The sequence below is a fragment of the Anarhichas minor genome, unplaced genomic scaffold, assembly GCF_050575085.1.
Source record: "Anarhichas minor isolate MPS153535 unplaced genomic scaffold, ASM5057508v1 ptg000052l, whole genome shotgun sequence".
Classification (NCBI taxonomy): domain Eukaryota; kingdom Metazoa; phylum Chordata; class Actinopteri; order Perciformes; family Anarhichadidae; genus Anarhichas; species Anarhichas minor.
This window is the reverse complement of record NW_027466498.1, coordinates 1,189,153-1,202,901: the sequence shown is the minus strand read 5'-3', so window position 1 is coordinate 1,202,901 and position 13,749 is coordinate 1,189,153. Positions and strand designations below refer to the sequence as shown.

General features: G+C 44.3%; 1 protein-coding gene across 9 annotated transcripts in view; it reads left to right on the top strand.

Annotated features, from left to right (window-relative positions):
• Window positions 1–13,260, top strand: part of usp32 (ubiquitin specific peptidase 32) — a 58,086-nt gene extending 44,826 nt beyond the window's left edge. For all 9 annotated transcript variants that reach the window (XM_076075398.1, XM_076075397.1, XM_076075395.1 and 6 more), the window contains 14 exons: window positions 77–182; window positions 298–471; window positions 2,155–2,329; window positions 2,425–2,576; window positions 3,122–3,233; window positions 3,324–3,523; window positions 3,784–3,968; window positions 4,484–4,570; window positions 4,810–4,930; window positions 7,190–7,381; window positions 7,531–7,756; window positions 7,973–8,418; window positions 8,530–8,622; window positions 9,273–13,260. In XM_076075398.1, the coding sequence (XP_075931513.1) occupies window positions 77–182; window positions 298–471; window positions 2,155–2,329; window positions 2,425–2,576; window positions 3,122–3,233; window positions 3,324–3,523; window positions 3,784–3,968; window positions 4,484–4,570; window positions 4,810–4,930; window positions 7,190–7,381; window positions 7,531–7,756; window positions 7,973–8,418; window positions 8,530–8,622; window positions 9,273–9,446 (2,443 nt within the window). In that variant the 3' untranslated portion in view covers window positions 9,447–13,260. The remainder of the gene's footprint in view (window positions 1–76; window positions 183–297; window positions 472–2,154; window positions 2,330–2,424; window positions 2,577–3,121; window positions 3,234–3,323; window positions 3,524–3,783; window positions 3,969–4,483; window positions 4,571–4,809; window positions 4,931–7,189; window positions 7,382–7,530; window positions 7,757–7,972; window positions 8,419–8,529; window positions 8,623–9,272) is intronic.
• Window positions 13,261–13,749: the final 489 nt, after the last annotated feature.

Sequence of the window (13,749 nt, the reverse complement as noted above, 5' to 3'; positions counted from 1 at the left end):
AGTCAATCACTTGGGTATAAATCTTGCCACCCTGAGCCTGAACTCCTCAATATAACCGGCCCGCATTGATTCACAGAACAAACCCCATCGGGATGCGAGGTCACATGGCCAAGTGTTATGGTGACCTGGTGATGGAGCTGTGGAGCGGGACACAGAAGAACCTTGCTCCACTCAAACTCAGGGTAAGCAGCCTCATCACTGTCTCCCACATGGATAGTTAAAGACTTTGACTTACAATCTCTGTGCTGTCTAAACTTGTTAAAGTGCTACTTTATGATGTCATTCCTTCCTCTCCAGTGGACAATAGCAAAGTATGCCCCACGCTTTAATGGATTCCAGCAGCAGGACTCCCAGGAGCTGCTAGCCTTCCTGCTGGATGGTCTGCATGAAGATCTCAACAGAGTGCATGAGAAACCCTACGTGGAGCTGAAGGACAGCGATAGCCGGCCTGACTGGGAGGTGGCCTCTGAGGTCAGAGATCACACTACTCATCAAATACTATCGTCTACAAATAAAATGAACACTGGCTGTTCAGCTATATTTATATTTCAAATCTGCAATCACAGAAAGAAAGCTGTCCCCTTTGATTTTACTGCCACACAGTCCCTTATCTTGTCTGACATCAATCATCATTTACATCACCATATTCTAAAAGCTCTGTCTTCCCCGTCCACTAAAATGCAAGCTGGCTTAGTCTGCACTTTGTTCCAAGTGCAGAATAACATTTGCGCCTCACAATTGTGTTTCATGTCCATGTTCTATAAACAGTAAATACAGCATTCATGTTTTTACAGTATTAATGTTTTATGTAATGCATTTATACACAACAAAGTCTGTTAGAGCCTCTGAAGACTTGGTTTCAGAGCTTCAGTATTTACCAAAACACTAAAGCTACAGTTGGTAACTTAAATAGAATAACTTACTAGCTGTAACATGAGAACGTTTGTGACCCAACCACCAAAAACTGAGCACCGGCTGGCGAAAACGCTCTCCTTTTACAGCTAAACAGTAATTCAAATATGTTTCTGAAAACATTTCAAGCTAGAAATAGGCAATACAGTAACAGAATCTTGATTTATATTTGATCCGCGCTGCCTAGTTTGAGAGTTTGATCAGAGTTGACAGGCAGTGATTGACAGCAGCGTAGAGACTCGTTGCTCTTATTGGTTGTTCTTTGGGCGCGGTGGAATCCCGCAAATGCCCTGAGGGGCACTTACACCAAAAGGAGGCAGAGGAACCTGATTTTCTCAAAGATTATGTGTCTCATAAACTTTTATGAGAATATAGTGACATTTCGAGCAAATATGAGAAAAAAAGTTATTATTATTAAAATTACCGACTGCACTTTAAATTGTCTATAATCAATGTTTTTATGATACAAGATATGAAATGGCAATGTGCAAGGGGCCGCCCACAGGTCATGTAAGACCCACAGAGAATTGACTCTTTGCTAAGTCCCCCCCCTCAAACGCAGACTGGCTAAAATTCGACAATTTTGGTGCAGGGAGGGCAGTTAGTGACAGTGTGGGCTCCATGGTAGCCTGACAGAGTAGCAGCAGGGGGCGGGGCTTAGCGAAATTATCAATTATCAATGTTGAGCCATCCAGGCTGCAACATAACTGTTTGGGTTCGATGTCACCATTCTCGTAGTGTTGTCTTCAGCCGCAGCAGACAGCCGTTATAATGAAACAAGTGAATCACAGTGGAATGGAGGGTGCGTAATGGAGAAAGCGTATTCATGGGTTTCGTCTATTTCACTTTAATGACATAGCAAGCAATGTCTGAAATGTTCAACTTTTTGATTAATTCCTTTGCAAGACGAATAATTGTGAATTTCCCCACTGAAGGACTAATAAAGGATTAATTTATCTTATCTTAATTAATTAAGTAACAGTCAATGAAGGGGAATAGGCCAGTTATGACTTGAACATCGGGCCTGTTGAGGTAATGGGCTGTCACATCTTCTGGTGTCCATTCGGAGAGTCAAAAAATGAGGCGAAGAGAGAAGTCAATAGCTTAAAGTTATCCTTTAAATTGCCAATGTTGCTCTATTGATGTTCTATTGGTCTCCAGTATGTTCTGAGGGATGGATTTGCAGGATCAGTGGTGTGTGATCTCACCATTCTGTCTGTTTGTCAAATCTCCACCCTATAGGCATGGGAGAACCACCTCCGTAGGAACCGCTCCATCGTGGTGGATCTGTTCCACGGTCAGCTCAAGTCCCAGGTGAAGTGTAAGACCTGCGGACACATCAGCGCTCGCTTCGACCCCTTCAACTTCCTGTCTCTGCCCCTGCCCATGGACAGCTCCATGCATCTGGAGATCACTGGTGAGGCGGCTGAAGGAACGATGCTGATCATGTGATCCTTTTTTTAAATGATTTTTAAACAGCCTGAATCTCATATAATGTTGCTGTGTTTATAGTCATTAAACTGGACGGCTCCACACCTGTGCGCTACGGCCTGAGGTTGAATATGGATGAAAAGTACACAGGCCTGAAGAAACAGCTGAGTGAGCTGTGCAGTCTGAAGCCTGAGCAGATCCTGCTGGCTGAGGTCCATACCTCCAACATCAAGGTACTGAGACTGTTCCACTGGTCAGGCTGCCAAGTGTAGCCAGCACCACAGAGGGCAGGAGGCAACATCATCATTCTAACACCAAAGAAAAGCTCCGTTTACTCCAAATTACAATAAAAAAACTTTATTTCTTACCTCCAGCACCACAAACAAAATTCAATTTATATACATTGTATTGGGATGGAGGCAAACATTTTGGAGACTGATGACATCACGTGCTAATTTGCATATATGTGGCGCCATTAGATAACACAGAAGGAAGAATAAACTTCAGAAGATTGATGACATTTTCACAAAATGAAAGTGTGTGTGTGTGTGTGCGTGCGTGCGTGCGTGCGAGATAACAAAATCAATAACGGTTGTCTATGAAAGGGTACAAGGTTTCACAATGATGGTCTTTATAGTCAGGTTCCACTACTCTTTTTCTCGTTTCGCTGCCTAAAAGGCACTTTTCATAACAGTGTTTTTTAACCTATATAACTGATCCATTACACATACACTGCTGTGTGGTGCTGCAGTCTGATGTCCAAATTCCTTGTGTTTAGAACTTTCCTCAGGACAACCACAAGGTCCGTCTGTCCGTTAACGGCTTCATGTGTGCATTTGAGATCCCCGTGCCAGGTTCGCCGACGTCACTGAGCTCCCCCACTCTGACAGGTGAGACTGTTCGCTCACACTCGGTCTTTGCACTCTCGTCAGCGTGGAGCCGTCTGAATCCACGGCTCTCTTTTTTCTCACCTTCATCAGACATCACCCCAATAGCCAATGGCTCTGCTGCTAAAGACAACCTGGGCAGTCAGCCTGTCCTCATCCCCAACGGTGGGCCCGGCACCATGGTGCCCTGTCACCCAGAGACGCCTCTCTCCAACGGGGTTGCCAATGGACATGTCACACCGATGCAGGAGAGCCCCTTCATTGGATACATCATCGCCATGCACAGAAAGATGGTGAGAGCTCCATGTTCTAAAGCAGCGTGCTGTATTGTACAGTGCAATATGTGCAAACAAAAAATACTGTCAGCTATTTTACAGTTGAATGCTGTTGGATGTACTGTATTATTGCCGAATTATTTATGATTCAAAATAATTTCTTTACATCATATATCCTCAAAACAGTTCATCGCAGTTGCTCTATAGATAAGCCAGAACAGTGACGCGCCTGTGTTCGAGATGTAACTATTACTTTAATGTTTGCGTCGCTCCCTCAGATGCGTACGGAGCTGTACTTCCTGTCATCTCAGAAGAACCGGCCCAGTCTGTTCGGCATGCCGCTCATAGTTCCCTGCACTGTCCACACCAGTAAGAAGGATCTGTACGATGCGGTGTGGATCCAAGTGTCCCGACTGGCCAGCCCACTGCCCCCACAGGAAGCCAGCAACCACGCCCAGGACTGGTGGGCTGACCATCTGCTCCTTTCGCCCCACATGTTTTTGTGTTTGCTTGTTTCTTTGTTTTTTTGCATTTGACAGAGCGATGTGTTGGTTAGCAGATCCCCCCCCCCCCCCCCCCCCCTGCTTCTGCTCTTTCTGCTAAGCTAACCTAAACACATCACAATGCTATGCTAGTATGTTTGCACTGAACTTACCAAGAGGAAGTTGTCAGAGATCTTTTGTAGCTGTGAAGTGAAGATTAAGAGTGGCCTGAGCAGATCCGCACAATCAGGATCAGAGCTTATCGCTTTCAGCTATCTGAAGCCTGATCCATTTCCGCTCCTTTGTTTTGTGTCATTTACGCCAGGCTCAACCAAAAGGGCCCCACTGGAAGAATAGGACTGAGTTAGTTTTGTTACACATGGCGTCGTGAGCCAGTTGATTGTCCAGTGTCAAAAACAAACAACAACAAACTGTTAAAAATGGATCCACACAGACGGTGTGCTTGAACAGTTTTTTCTCTTCTTCTAACCTGCAGCGATGACAGTATGGGCTACCAGTACCCCTTCACTCTACGGGTTGTGGGTCAGGATGGCAACTCCTGTGCCTGGTGTCCTTGGTACAGGTAAGACAGAGTATTTCATAAACAAAGTAGGGAGTCATGTATGTGGTGTTGATGAGACAGTGGGCCCAATGCAATGACATTTTTGTATTCTTTTCTTAACTTTATCTTACTTTTTTTCATGTCTTGGGCTCGTACAAGTGTGGCACATCGGTTTCCGCTAACTTAAACTAGGAATGTTAGAAATGTCTTGGTTCCTGAATATGTACTGCAGCTGTACCCGTCTGTGTGTGTGTTTCCAGGTTCTGTCGAGGCTGTGCAATAGAGTGTACGGAGGACCGGGCCTCTGTAGGAAATGCTTACATAGCTGTGGACTGGGACCCCACCGCCCTGCATCTCCGCTACCAGACCTCCCAGGAGAGGGTAAACGCACGCTCAATTCAATTCAATGAGGCTTTATTGGCATGACCATAATATTACACCGTAATGCCAAAGCACATTGTACTGTACAAGGCGGTACAAACATGGGGAAGCATAGCACAATCTCTCTGACCCTCACTCTCTCGCTCTCATCCTCACTCCCCCTCCCCCTGGCTGGGAGCACCAGTATAATATAGAGTAGTCGAGGGATTTCAATGAAAACAGCAATAACACATTTTGTGTGTTCATGCTATTTTCTTTTCTTCATTTTTTTCCAGGGAGACTATCTCTGAGTGTGTAGCCCTTTCTTTTCCATAGGTTGAACTGTGTTCATTATCTCACCTTGATGCTCTGTTTATCTCATCATGAAGAAAAGTGCAACGGATATATCTATCTATCTATCTATCTGGAGAGACGAAACACTTTTTACATCATTTATCATCATTTCATTCAGTCACGTGAGGCTGTTCATTTCTGATTGTCGGGTTTGATGAGATTTATCATTTAAGAGAAACAATAATCATATTCTGGGTTATTTAATATCGACGTCACAATCTGAATTTCAAAACGTACAGACGCAAATAATTCATAAATAAGACGATCGCATTCCGCCGGTAGAAATGGATCCTGTGCTTATAAACAGAACACAGTTTGTTAACAGACTACAGAGAGAAACACCTCTACAGTGGTGATTACTGTGTGTCTTTATTAGTTACTATTATTAAGTACAGTGATCATGTGAACAGACACTAACTTATCAAAAGTCTCTCCAGCTGTTAAAGCCGACTGACAGCTGATTCAGCTGTCCTCGTTCCTCTCTCCTCGCATGGTTTCCTCCATGCATCCCTGGTGGGAGGGACTAAGACGCAAGGAAAGGACGCAAGTGAGGGAAACGGGGATGACATTAAGAGACTTGGGATGTACCCCATGCAGCTCTGCCGCGAGGTGCAGAGTGTGCTGTGATTGGTCAGTGGGCGAGCACGTGACTATCGTGAAACGAAACTTAACAGCAGAGGCTTAGTCGGGTAGTGAATCACATCACGTGATGCAGCTCAGCCAATCAAATATGGGCATTCTGACTGAGTGAGATGTACCACACACCATGACACAGGGGGCTGAGACGAGGAAAGACATTGCAGAGCAGTACGTACAATGCTCAAGTTGTGAAAGTAAAATCATAAGATGATCTCTGTGGGCCGCGACTTGTCATTAAGGAGTGATGGTGGGTCCCACAGCCAGACCAGCTGAGAACCACTGTCCTCCATGAGCGCAGAAAACATTATATTTTCCTGAATATAAGCTTCTGCATTTTCCAGATGCTCTAGTACTATTCAAACGTATTGTAAGTCTCGTACCGAATGTTACGTACATAGGTACGTACATTTAATACGTACATAGGTACGTACATTTAATACGTACATAGGTACGTACATAGTTACAGCCTTAGAAACTGATAACTGTGGCGCCATCATGTGGTTATAAGGTGGTATTTCAGCTGCAGGACAACAGTGAAGGCCGAGGTATAAAATGCACGGCCCGCCACTGATGGGAGGATACTCAGTATTTGTCACCAGCACTTGTATTTTGATCTCCGTACTGCAGTAGACACATAAAATAAGCTCTTTATTAATCTTTGAGACTTACAACGAGATAATCTTGTCAACATTTAAGAAGTGAGAGTGAGCCTTCTACTGCAGATGGCTCAGAGTGAGGCCGACTGACTGAGTTCAGCTAAAGTCTTGTATTATTCTCTAAGTTTTAAGAAAAGAGCTAAGTGAGATAAGTAAACCTGCTAAACAGAAAGTGGTCCTTCGTTTGACCACACAGAGTTACCAGCGAGCTGCTTAATGCTCACTTCACTCAGCTACACAGGGTCCAGGGACTTACAGGCTGTGCCATTAAGGTTGTAATGTTATTTTGGCTGTTTTTACGTACATATTGTAAGTATTGTGGTACATGTCTCTGGGGATATTTGTAAAAATGCTGCTTTAGCTGTATTTTGAGCTAAACAAAACAGGTAAAATACAGTTTGATAACAGAACTTGCATACAATGTCAAATAATTGGCATAGCCTGCTGATTCTGAAAACTACAAATGGTTAGATGCCAACAAATGCTACGAATTATTCAGTGGTTTCTGCTCAAAAGTTTTACTCCAGAAATCGATTGGCTTTACCTTCAAAGACAGTTGCAGTAGGTGGTTGTGAAAAAGAAGAATTCCACCTCCCCCCCTCTCAGTATCACCATCATGGTCTCCCTGCAGATTGTAGAGGAGCACTGCAGTGTGGAGCAGTCCCGTCGGGCCCAGGCTGAGCCCATCAGCTTGGACAGCTGTCTGAAGGCCTTCACCAGCGAGGAAGAGCTGGGTGAGGACGAGCTCTACTACTGCTCCAAGTGCAAGACGCACCGGCTGGCCACTAAGAAGCTGGACCTTTGGAGGCTGCCACCCATGCTGGTCAGTGGCACACTTCTAAGTTCGCGTCAGACCTTAGCCCTGGCCTCGCAGGGATAGATTCTAAATGTGCTTTTCAGTAGTGTTTACTGTTTGTATTGAACGTAGTTCAGAGACAACACAGTATGTGTGATGTGTGTTCTCTTCTTCAGATTGTCCACCTGAAGCGCTTCCAGTTTGTAAATGGCCGTTGGATCAAATCCCAGAAAATTGTCAAGTTCCCGAGGGAGAATTTCGACCCCAGCGCCTTCTTGGCTCCCAGAGACCTGGAGCAGCACTGCCTCCACTCCCGCAGTGAGAGCGAGGATCTGCTGAGGGTCGGAGAAGACAACCTGTCGTCCATCTCTGCCCCCGCTGGCTTCTGCAACCTTCCCAAAGGTACCATATGTTGATTTAAGCCTGGTATTTAGCTGTTGCTAGCCACTCATGCTCTGAGACTACTCACATTTTTAAAGAGACATATGCATTTTTATTGTTATGCATTTGTTGATTAAGAGCCAACAGCTTGTGAAACAAAATAAAGTATAGATGAGCAAAGCAGCTAATGGCCCAATGGCAGAGGAGATGTCTTTAAATACATGTCTTTCCCAACAGCCTCCCCTGCCTCTAGCAGGAAGTCAGCGCCTTCTCTTAGCCGGACCAGCAGCCCCTCTGGAAGCCCCAAGACCGGCAGCGGAGGCCGCAGGCCAGGCCGGCTACGCCTGCCCCAGCTGGGCAGCAGACACCGCCTCTCTAACAGCAAGGAGAACCTGGACGGAGCTGCTAATCCTGAGGCTGAGTCACGGGACGATGCGCCACAGCCCGACACGGAGGAGAGCACAGCATCGGCCCCTCCTGGATCAGGAGGGGCGTTCACTTCAGAGACATCTTCCGGCAGCGAGGCTTCCAGCAGCCACTGTGACGTGGTCCTGGTGAATGGTGACAGCAATGGGCTGATTTCAGACTGCAGCACAGAGAGCAGCCTGGAGCCTGACAACCTGCTGGTCCAGCACAGAGACGACATGTGTCTGGACGCCATCTACAACCTCTATGCAATATCAGTAAGTATCACACATTAACATCACTGTCATTCAAGTAGTAATAGGCTTTCTCAATAAGCTTCTTTCTGCTTTGAAACAAGTCTAAAATATGTTTCTGCTTCCTGTCCTCAGTGCCATTCAGGAATCATGGGAGGAGGCCACTATGTGACATATGCCAAAAACCCCAATGAGAAATGGTACTGTTACAATGACAGCAGCTGTAAGGTAAGGCATTAGGACACATTTTAGTCTATTTCTAAAATGAAAGCATACTTTCCAACAAAAAATGAATCTGCATCATTCTGTCTGAAGTCAAGAGTCCACTGTGGTAATTCTGCCTCCATTATTATTGCCACCTGCATATATTGAGTGCTGGATTGGAAAGCTTGACAGACATAGCAACATAAAAGGTGGATGTGGATGCAGTGGAACATGCTGCCGGTCCAATCAAAGCACAGAGAAGTTTGGATAAAACACACAGAGGGAGAGCGCAGACATTTTCTGCTCGGGTTCACATTACTCCACTATATCTTTATACAGCGAATAGTTGTTTGATGCTAAATTAATGCTCTGAACCTTTGAATGAATGGGTCTGGGTAGCAAAAGGTCAGTTATATGACAGTGATTTTATTATTACACCAATGACAGAATAAAGGTGTACAAATTAATAAAATCTATTGGAATAAAATGTGTTGTAATATGTAGTACTTGGAGATTCTTGACTTTAGATGAATGCCACTACACACCTTATTAAATCTGCCTGTCATGTCTTAATTGTCTCAGCTTTTGTAACAACACATAAGAGGTTCATTGACATGTACCTTGAGAAGATCAATCAAATACCCTCTGTCTCAAAAAGTAAACAATTCCCACAGGAAGTGCACTCTGAGGAGATCGACGCTGACTCGGCCTACATCCTCTTCTACGAGCAGCAGGGAGTGGACTACTCCCAGTTCCTGCCAAAGATCGATGGAAAGAAGATGGCTGACACCAGTAGCATGGATGAAGACTTTGAGTCCGACTACAAGAAATACTGTGTCCTCCAGTGATGGCCCTCGTCTTCCGTCAGCCAGCACTACTCCTGCTCTGAGCAGGAAGCAGCAGACGTTCAGACCACTCTGAAGGATTCAGATAAACTGCCAATGACTAGACTCGGACTGTGGTCCCTGCCCTTAGACATGCGTCGCAGCACTTTCTACTCTTGATCGCATATTTTAGTGCAGAGGTTTGCCAAGACAGCAATGAAGCCCCGGTGAAAGCACTAAACTTGTGTACTTTGCTGAGCCTGACAACCCCCCCCCCCCCAACCGCCTCTTCTCCCATTGCGAACAACCCTCGCCATAACAAACATGTAACATTATACTTGCATACTAACGCATCTCTGAATGTATGCCAGTATGGCCAAGTGATGAAGTGATGTTGCTTAGTGATTGTGCGTTTATCACTTGTGATGTCAGAATGAGAAGCACTTCCAACGGGAGTTATCATGTGATCTGAGCCTGGATATCTGACCTGGAGAAGGCCCCACAATGTCCAGATGTAAATGCAAAGCCAATGATTGGATACAGGTTGGGTTTGAAATGCCGAGAGCAAACGGGGCCCACGGGTTAAAGAGCCTGTGCTGATATTTGATGCCACAGATCAACATGATGTTGACGTTAGGAATCTAGTATATTGGATACTAAGGAAACATAAGTCACGCGCTACCTCATCGCTTCCTGCAGTCTGTCGGCCCTAAAAGTCAGTGACAGTATTATTAATCATTTCAAAAGATATCTCCCACTGCTAGGACACGCTCACAGGTCCTGATGGACATAAAAGACGGCATTTTTGCCAAAACTGTGTTTCATTCCACAGCGGCCAAACATCAGTGGTGATTTGTGCAATGTTGACCTGTGTGTACACATAACGTCTCTGAAACTCGAGAAGTATCAGTCTGGGTTTGTTTAGGACAGGTGCCATGATTTCAAAAGAGACTCGCTTAAAGATTCATATACAGTATATGTTTAATACTTCTTTAGGGGGGGGGGGGGGGATTCTGCAAATGTGTTGTTTTATAAAAGATTTATTTTAGCGGGTTTTTTTCTTCTTTTTCTTAAGGCCAGGTCAGGTTAGGAATGGAACTGAGTCTCAAAGCTTCACCAGGCATCCGGCTTGTTTTCACACTGTAGCAACATGAACTTTTCGACTGCTGCAACTCTTAACTGTTGAGATCCAAACTCATCTGTGATACTGATGACGCTCCCTGGAAAGTCAGGGATAACTTTGTTGTAGTTAGAAAATGGTTTTACATGTCATTTTAACATTCTACCGTTTAAAGAGTAACTTCAGAGTCCTCCACTGATTTAGCAACGCACTCCCACAGCCATGTCAGACCCACGAAGGCCAGTTTTAAAAGATCAAAATTGATTTGGCAGAACATGAGGTACCATCTTTTCTATTCCACACATTCATCTTGTCGATACTTTGCGCCTACATTACCCACAATGCAGCTCAGAATTTGGGCATGTTATGCTAGTAGCGGTTAAACGGCTTCAGAGGTCTGGTAAGCTCACCTCTGTTTAACTCCGCACCCTCTGATTTCTTTTTTACATTTTCAGACTTGTAGTCTTTAGCCCCAACCGACACTGACTCAAGTGACATCACTTGAGGACATTCATCAGACTTCAAACAGCTCCCTCTGGAGACACAAAAGACTCTTTTTTTCACACAGTGCTCACTGCGCCTGTACATCAAACTTTGTTGAGTTCCGTTGAACACGAGGGGGTTTACTGCCCCCTCTGGTTGGAAGTTTCAGTCCTGTTTCTTGTGCTTGGTTGCTCCTGTCACCAGAAAACACATTTTCAGCGGGTGTTAAGTTGCTCTTCTCAACGTTGCCAAACACGGAACGCTCACCTGCACCTTGTGGTGAATTTGATTTTCAAGATGGCGTCCTGCTAAATATCCGTGGAAGCTTCAGTAAAACTTGATTTTACAGGATTACCTACCAGGCAAAGAGGGCACATCCCTCAGGGTCCCAGACTCTCATGGGCCCTGTATTCTTAGGGGCCCATATGTCGAAATCTACTTTTACTGCATTTAGTATTTTACTTAATATCATACTTCTGCAGTGCATATTCCTAAGTGAATGTGTTTCATTTATTTACCATAACCTAATTAGTCAAATACAAAGTAGCACTGTACCCAATGTGTGGCCCTGATGTCCCCTAGCGGGTCACTTTAGCCCTAATGAGTCCCACAGAGCCAATCATCTCCAATAAAGGACGTTGTATCAAACTGCAAAATCATTGGAAGATTTCTAGAAAGAACAAAAACATTGGTGCCAATTAGAGAGGAAGTGGAGACAGTTTCAGCTGATGCACTTCAGACCAGTAATCCCTGTTAATCGCTCGACTTATTTGGCGACAGGCAAGCATACATTTCAAAATGTATGGAGAATAAAGTTTCTGATATTAGATTGATAATACATAAATATGTATTTAATATTTCCTTTCTTTTAGGGTTGTTTTAAGGAAATTCCTCTGGATATCAAGAAATGCTGAAAAACACTATTGGTAAATTCCCTACCCTTACAATATAAGGTTACCAAACCTTCTGTCCCCATAAACCCACTGATATGAGATGGTTTCACTTTACTGTTTGTTTATTCCTCAAAAATAACCCCAGTCTGTTAAATCTGTTGTCTGGACTGTAGTCAGACCTGTAAAAACTAAACCCATCACATTTAGATTATCTTTTGCTTCCTGTCGGCCCGACTCTAAATATTGATTTCATGTGAATTCCAAATTGTGTTCCTCCTTCGGTCTGAAGGTTTGGCTGTTTGATGTGACGGAGGTTAGTTGGAAATGTTGTGCTGTGTGGAGTCCAGTGGCAGAGCTTTGTGTCTGGTGTGTAGCAGCATGTGTGGAGATCCTCCTTCGAGGGGCTCGGTCTAATCACTGTGAACGGAAAGAATACAGTCAGCAGTTCCCCCACTTAGTCTTCTAGATCACAGGAGAGGAGTCTCTGTGCTCACCTCTTTGTAGCTGCTGTATTTGTGAGGAGGAGGAGAGAGGTATCTGTCACTGAATGAAACTTTATTTCTGCTTTGCAGAGTACGTTTGTTGAACAAATGGAAATGTTCAGAGGAGTGCTATTTATGTTTGCTTGCTCAGCTCTTTTTGTCCTCCACCCTCCTGCCTTTGCACCGAGCTGTAGACGATGTCCAGCGTGTTTCGGTGTTTAAAACATCATGACGTTGGCTCAAAGGGACCATTTTCCTAAGGATTAGTCTCTTGAGGACCCAGTTTGTAATGTTTGCTTCATTTAAAGGTGCAATAGTTGTCGACTTCTTTTGTGGCTGTGAATGTTGCCTCAAACATCTACTTGTGTGATGCTAAGCTAACCACACCTATAGCTTCAACTGTATGTGCAAAAACACAACTTAAAGTCGCAGTTCATACCAGCACAATTTTCATAATCCAGGAAAAACGATTTTCTGCCCGAAAGAACTCAACTTTGCCGCTAAAATTGAACCAAGTAAAATAATATATTAAGCCCCCCCCCCCCCCCCCCCCGGCAGGCAGTGCAATTTACTACTGAGCAGTCTGTCAGTGTCTGTAGCCTCCTTTTATTTAAGTTCATCTGAACCAGACGTGTTAATTTAAAGAATTCTTTTGTAAGATGTATGTTGAAAGAAAGTGACGTTGCACTGACATGAAAACATGTACATAAAAAAAAAATGTGTTTTGTAAATAAGCCAATAAACTGTATTTCAGTATGAACTGTACAAAATACCGTACTTGTAGTTGTATATGGAGTGATACCGTTGATCTGTAACAAAATACCCAAGCAACAAATAAAATTCTGCAGAGGAAATGACAACACCAGACTCTCTCGCTCTCTCTCTGTGTGTGTGTGTGTGTGTGTGTGTGTGTGTGTGTGAGTGAATTGTACATTTGGGGATTGGTCTTGTCCAATCTGAAGTTTCCGGTTGTCCAATACATGGAGCGTCATGTTAGTTCACACTTGCATTAGCTGACAACAACTTTTGCTATTCCTCCACCATCTCAAACCTTTTCTTCCCGTGCTAAAGGTTTGTGATTGTGGATTTAAGATCTAATGTTTGCTGGGAGAACTTATTTCCTCTTAATAAATAAAGACAGACTGTATAACTATTTGCTATGTATGGTCAATAACCTTAATGCGTCTTAGGCTGAAGTTGTTTTATGACCAAATACCTGATTCCCATCAGCCTCAGTTGTCTACCTGCAATACAACATGTTGCCCCGCTCTCCTTCCAGGTTGTAGTTCGAGTATCATGCTGCAGCGGTGGTCTGCCTGCGGATGACAAAGGTAACCACATGCAGGGTC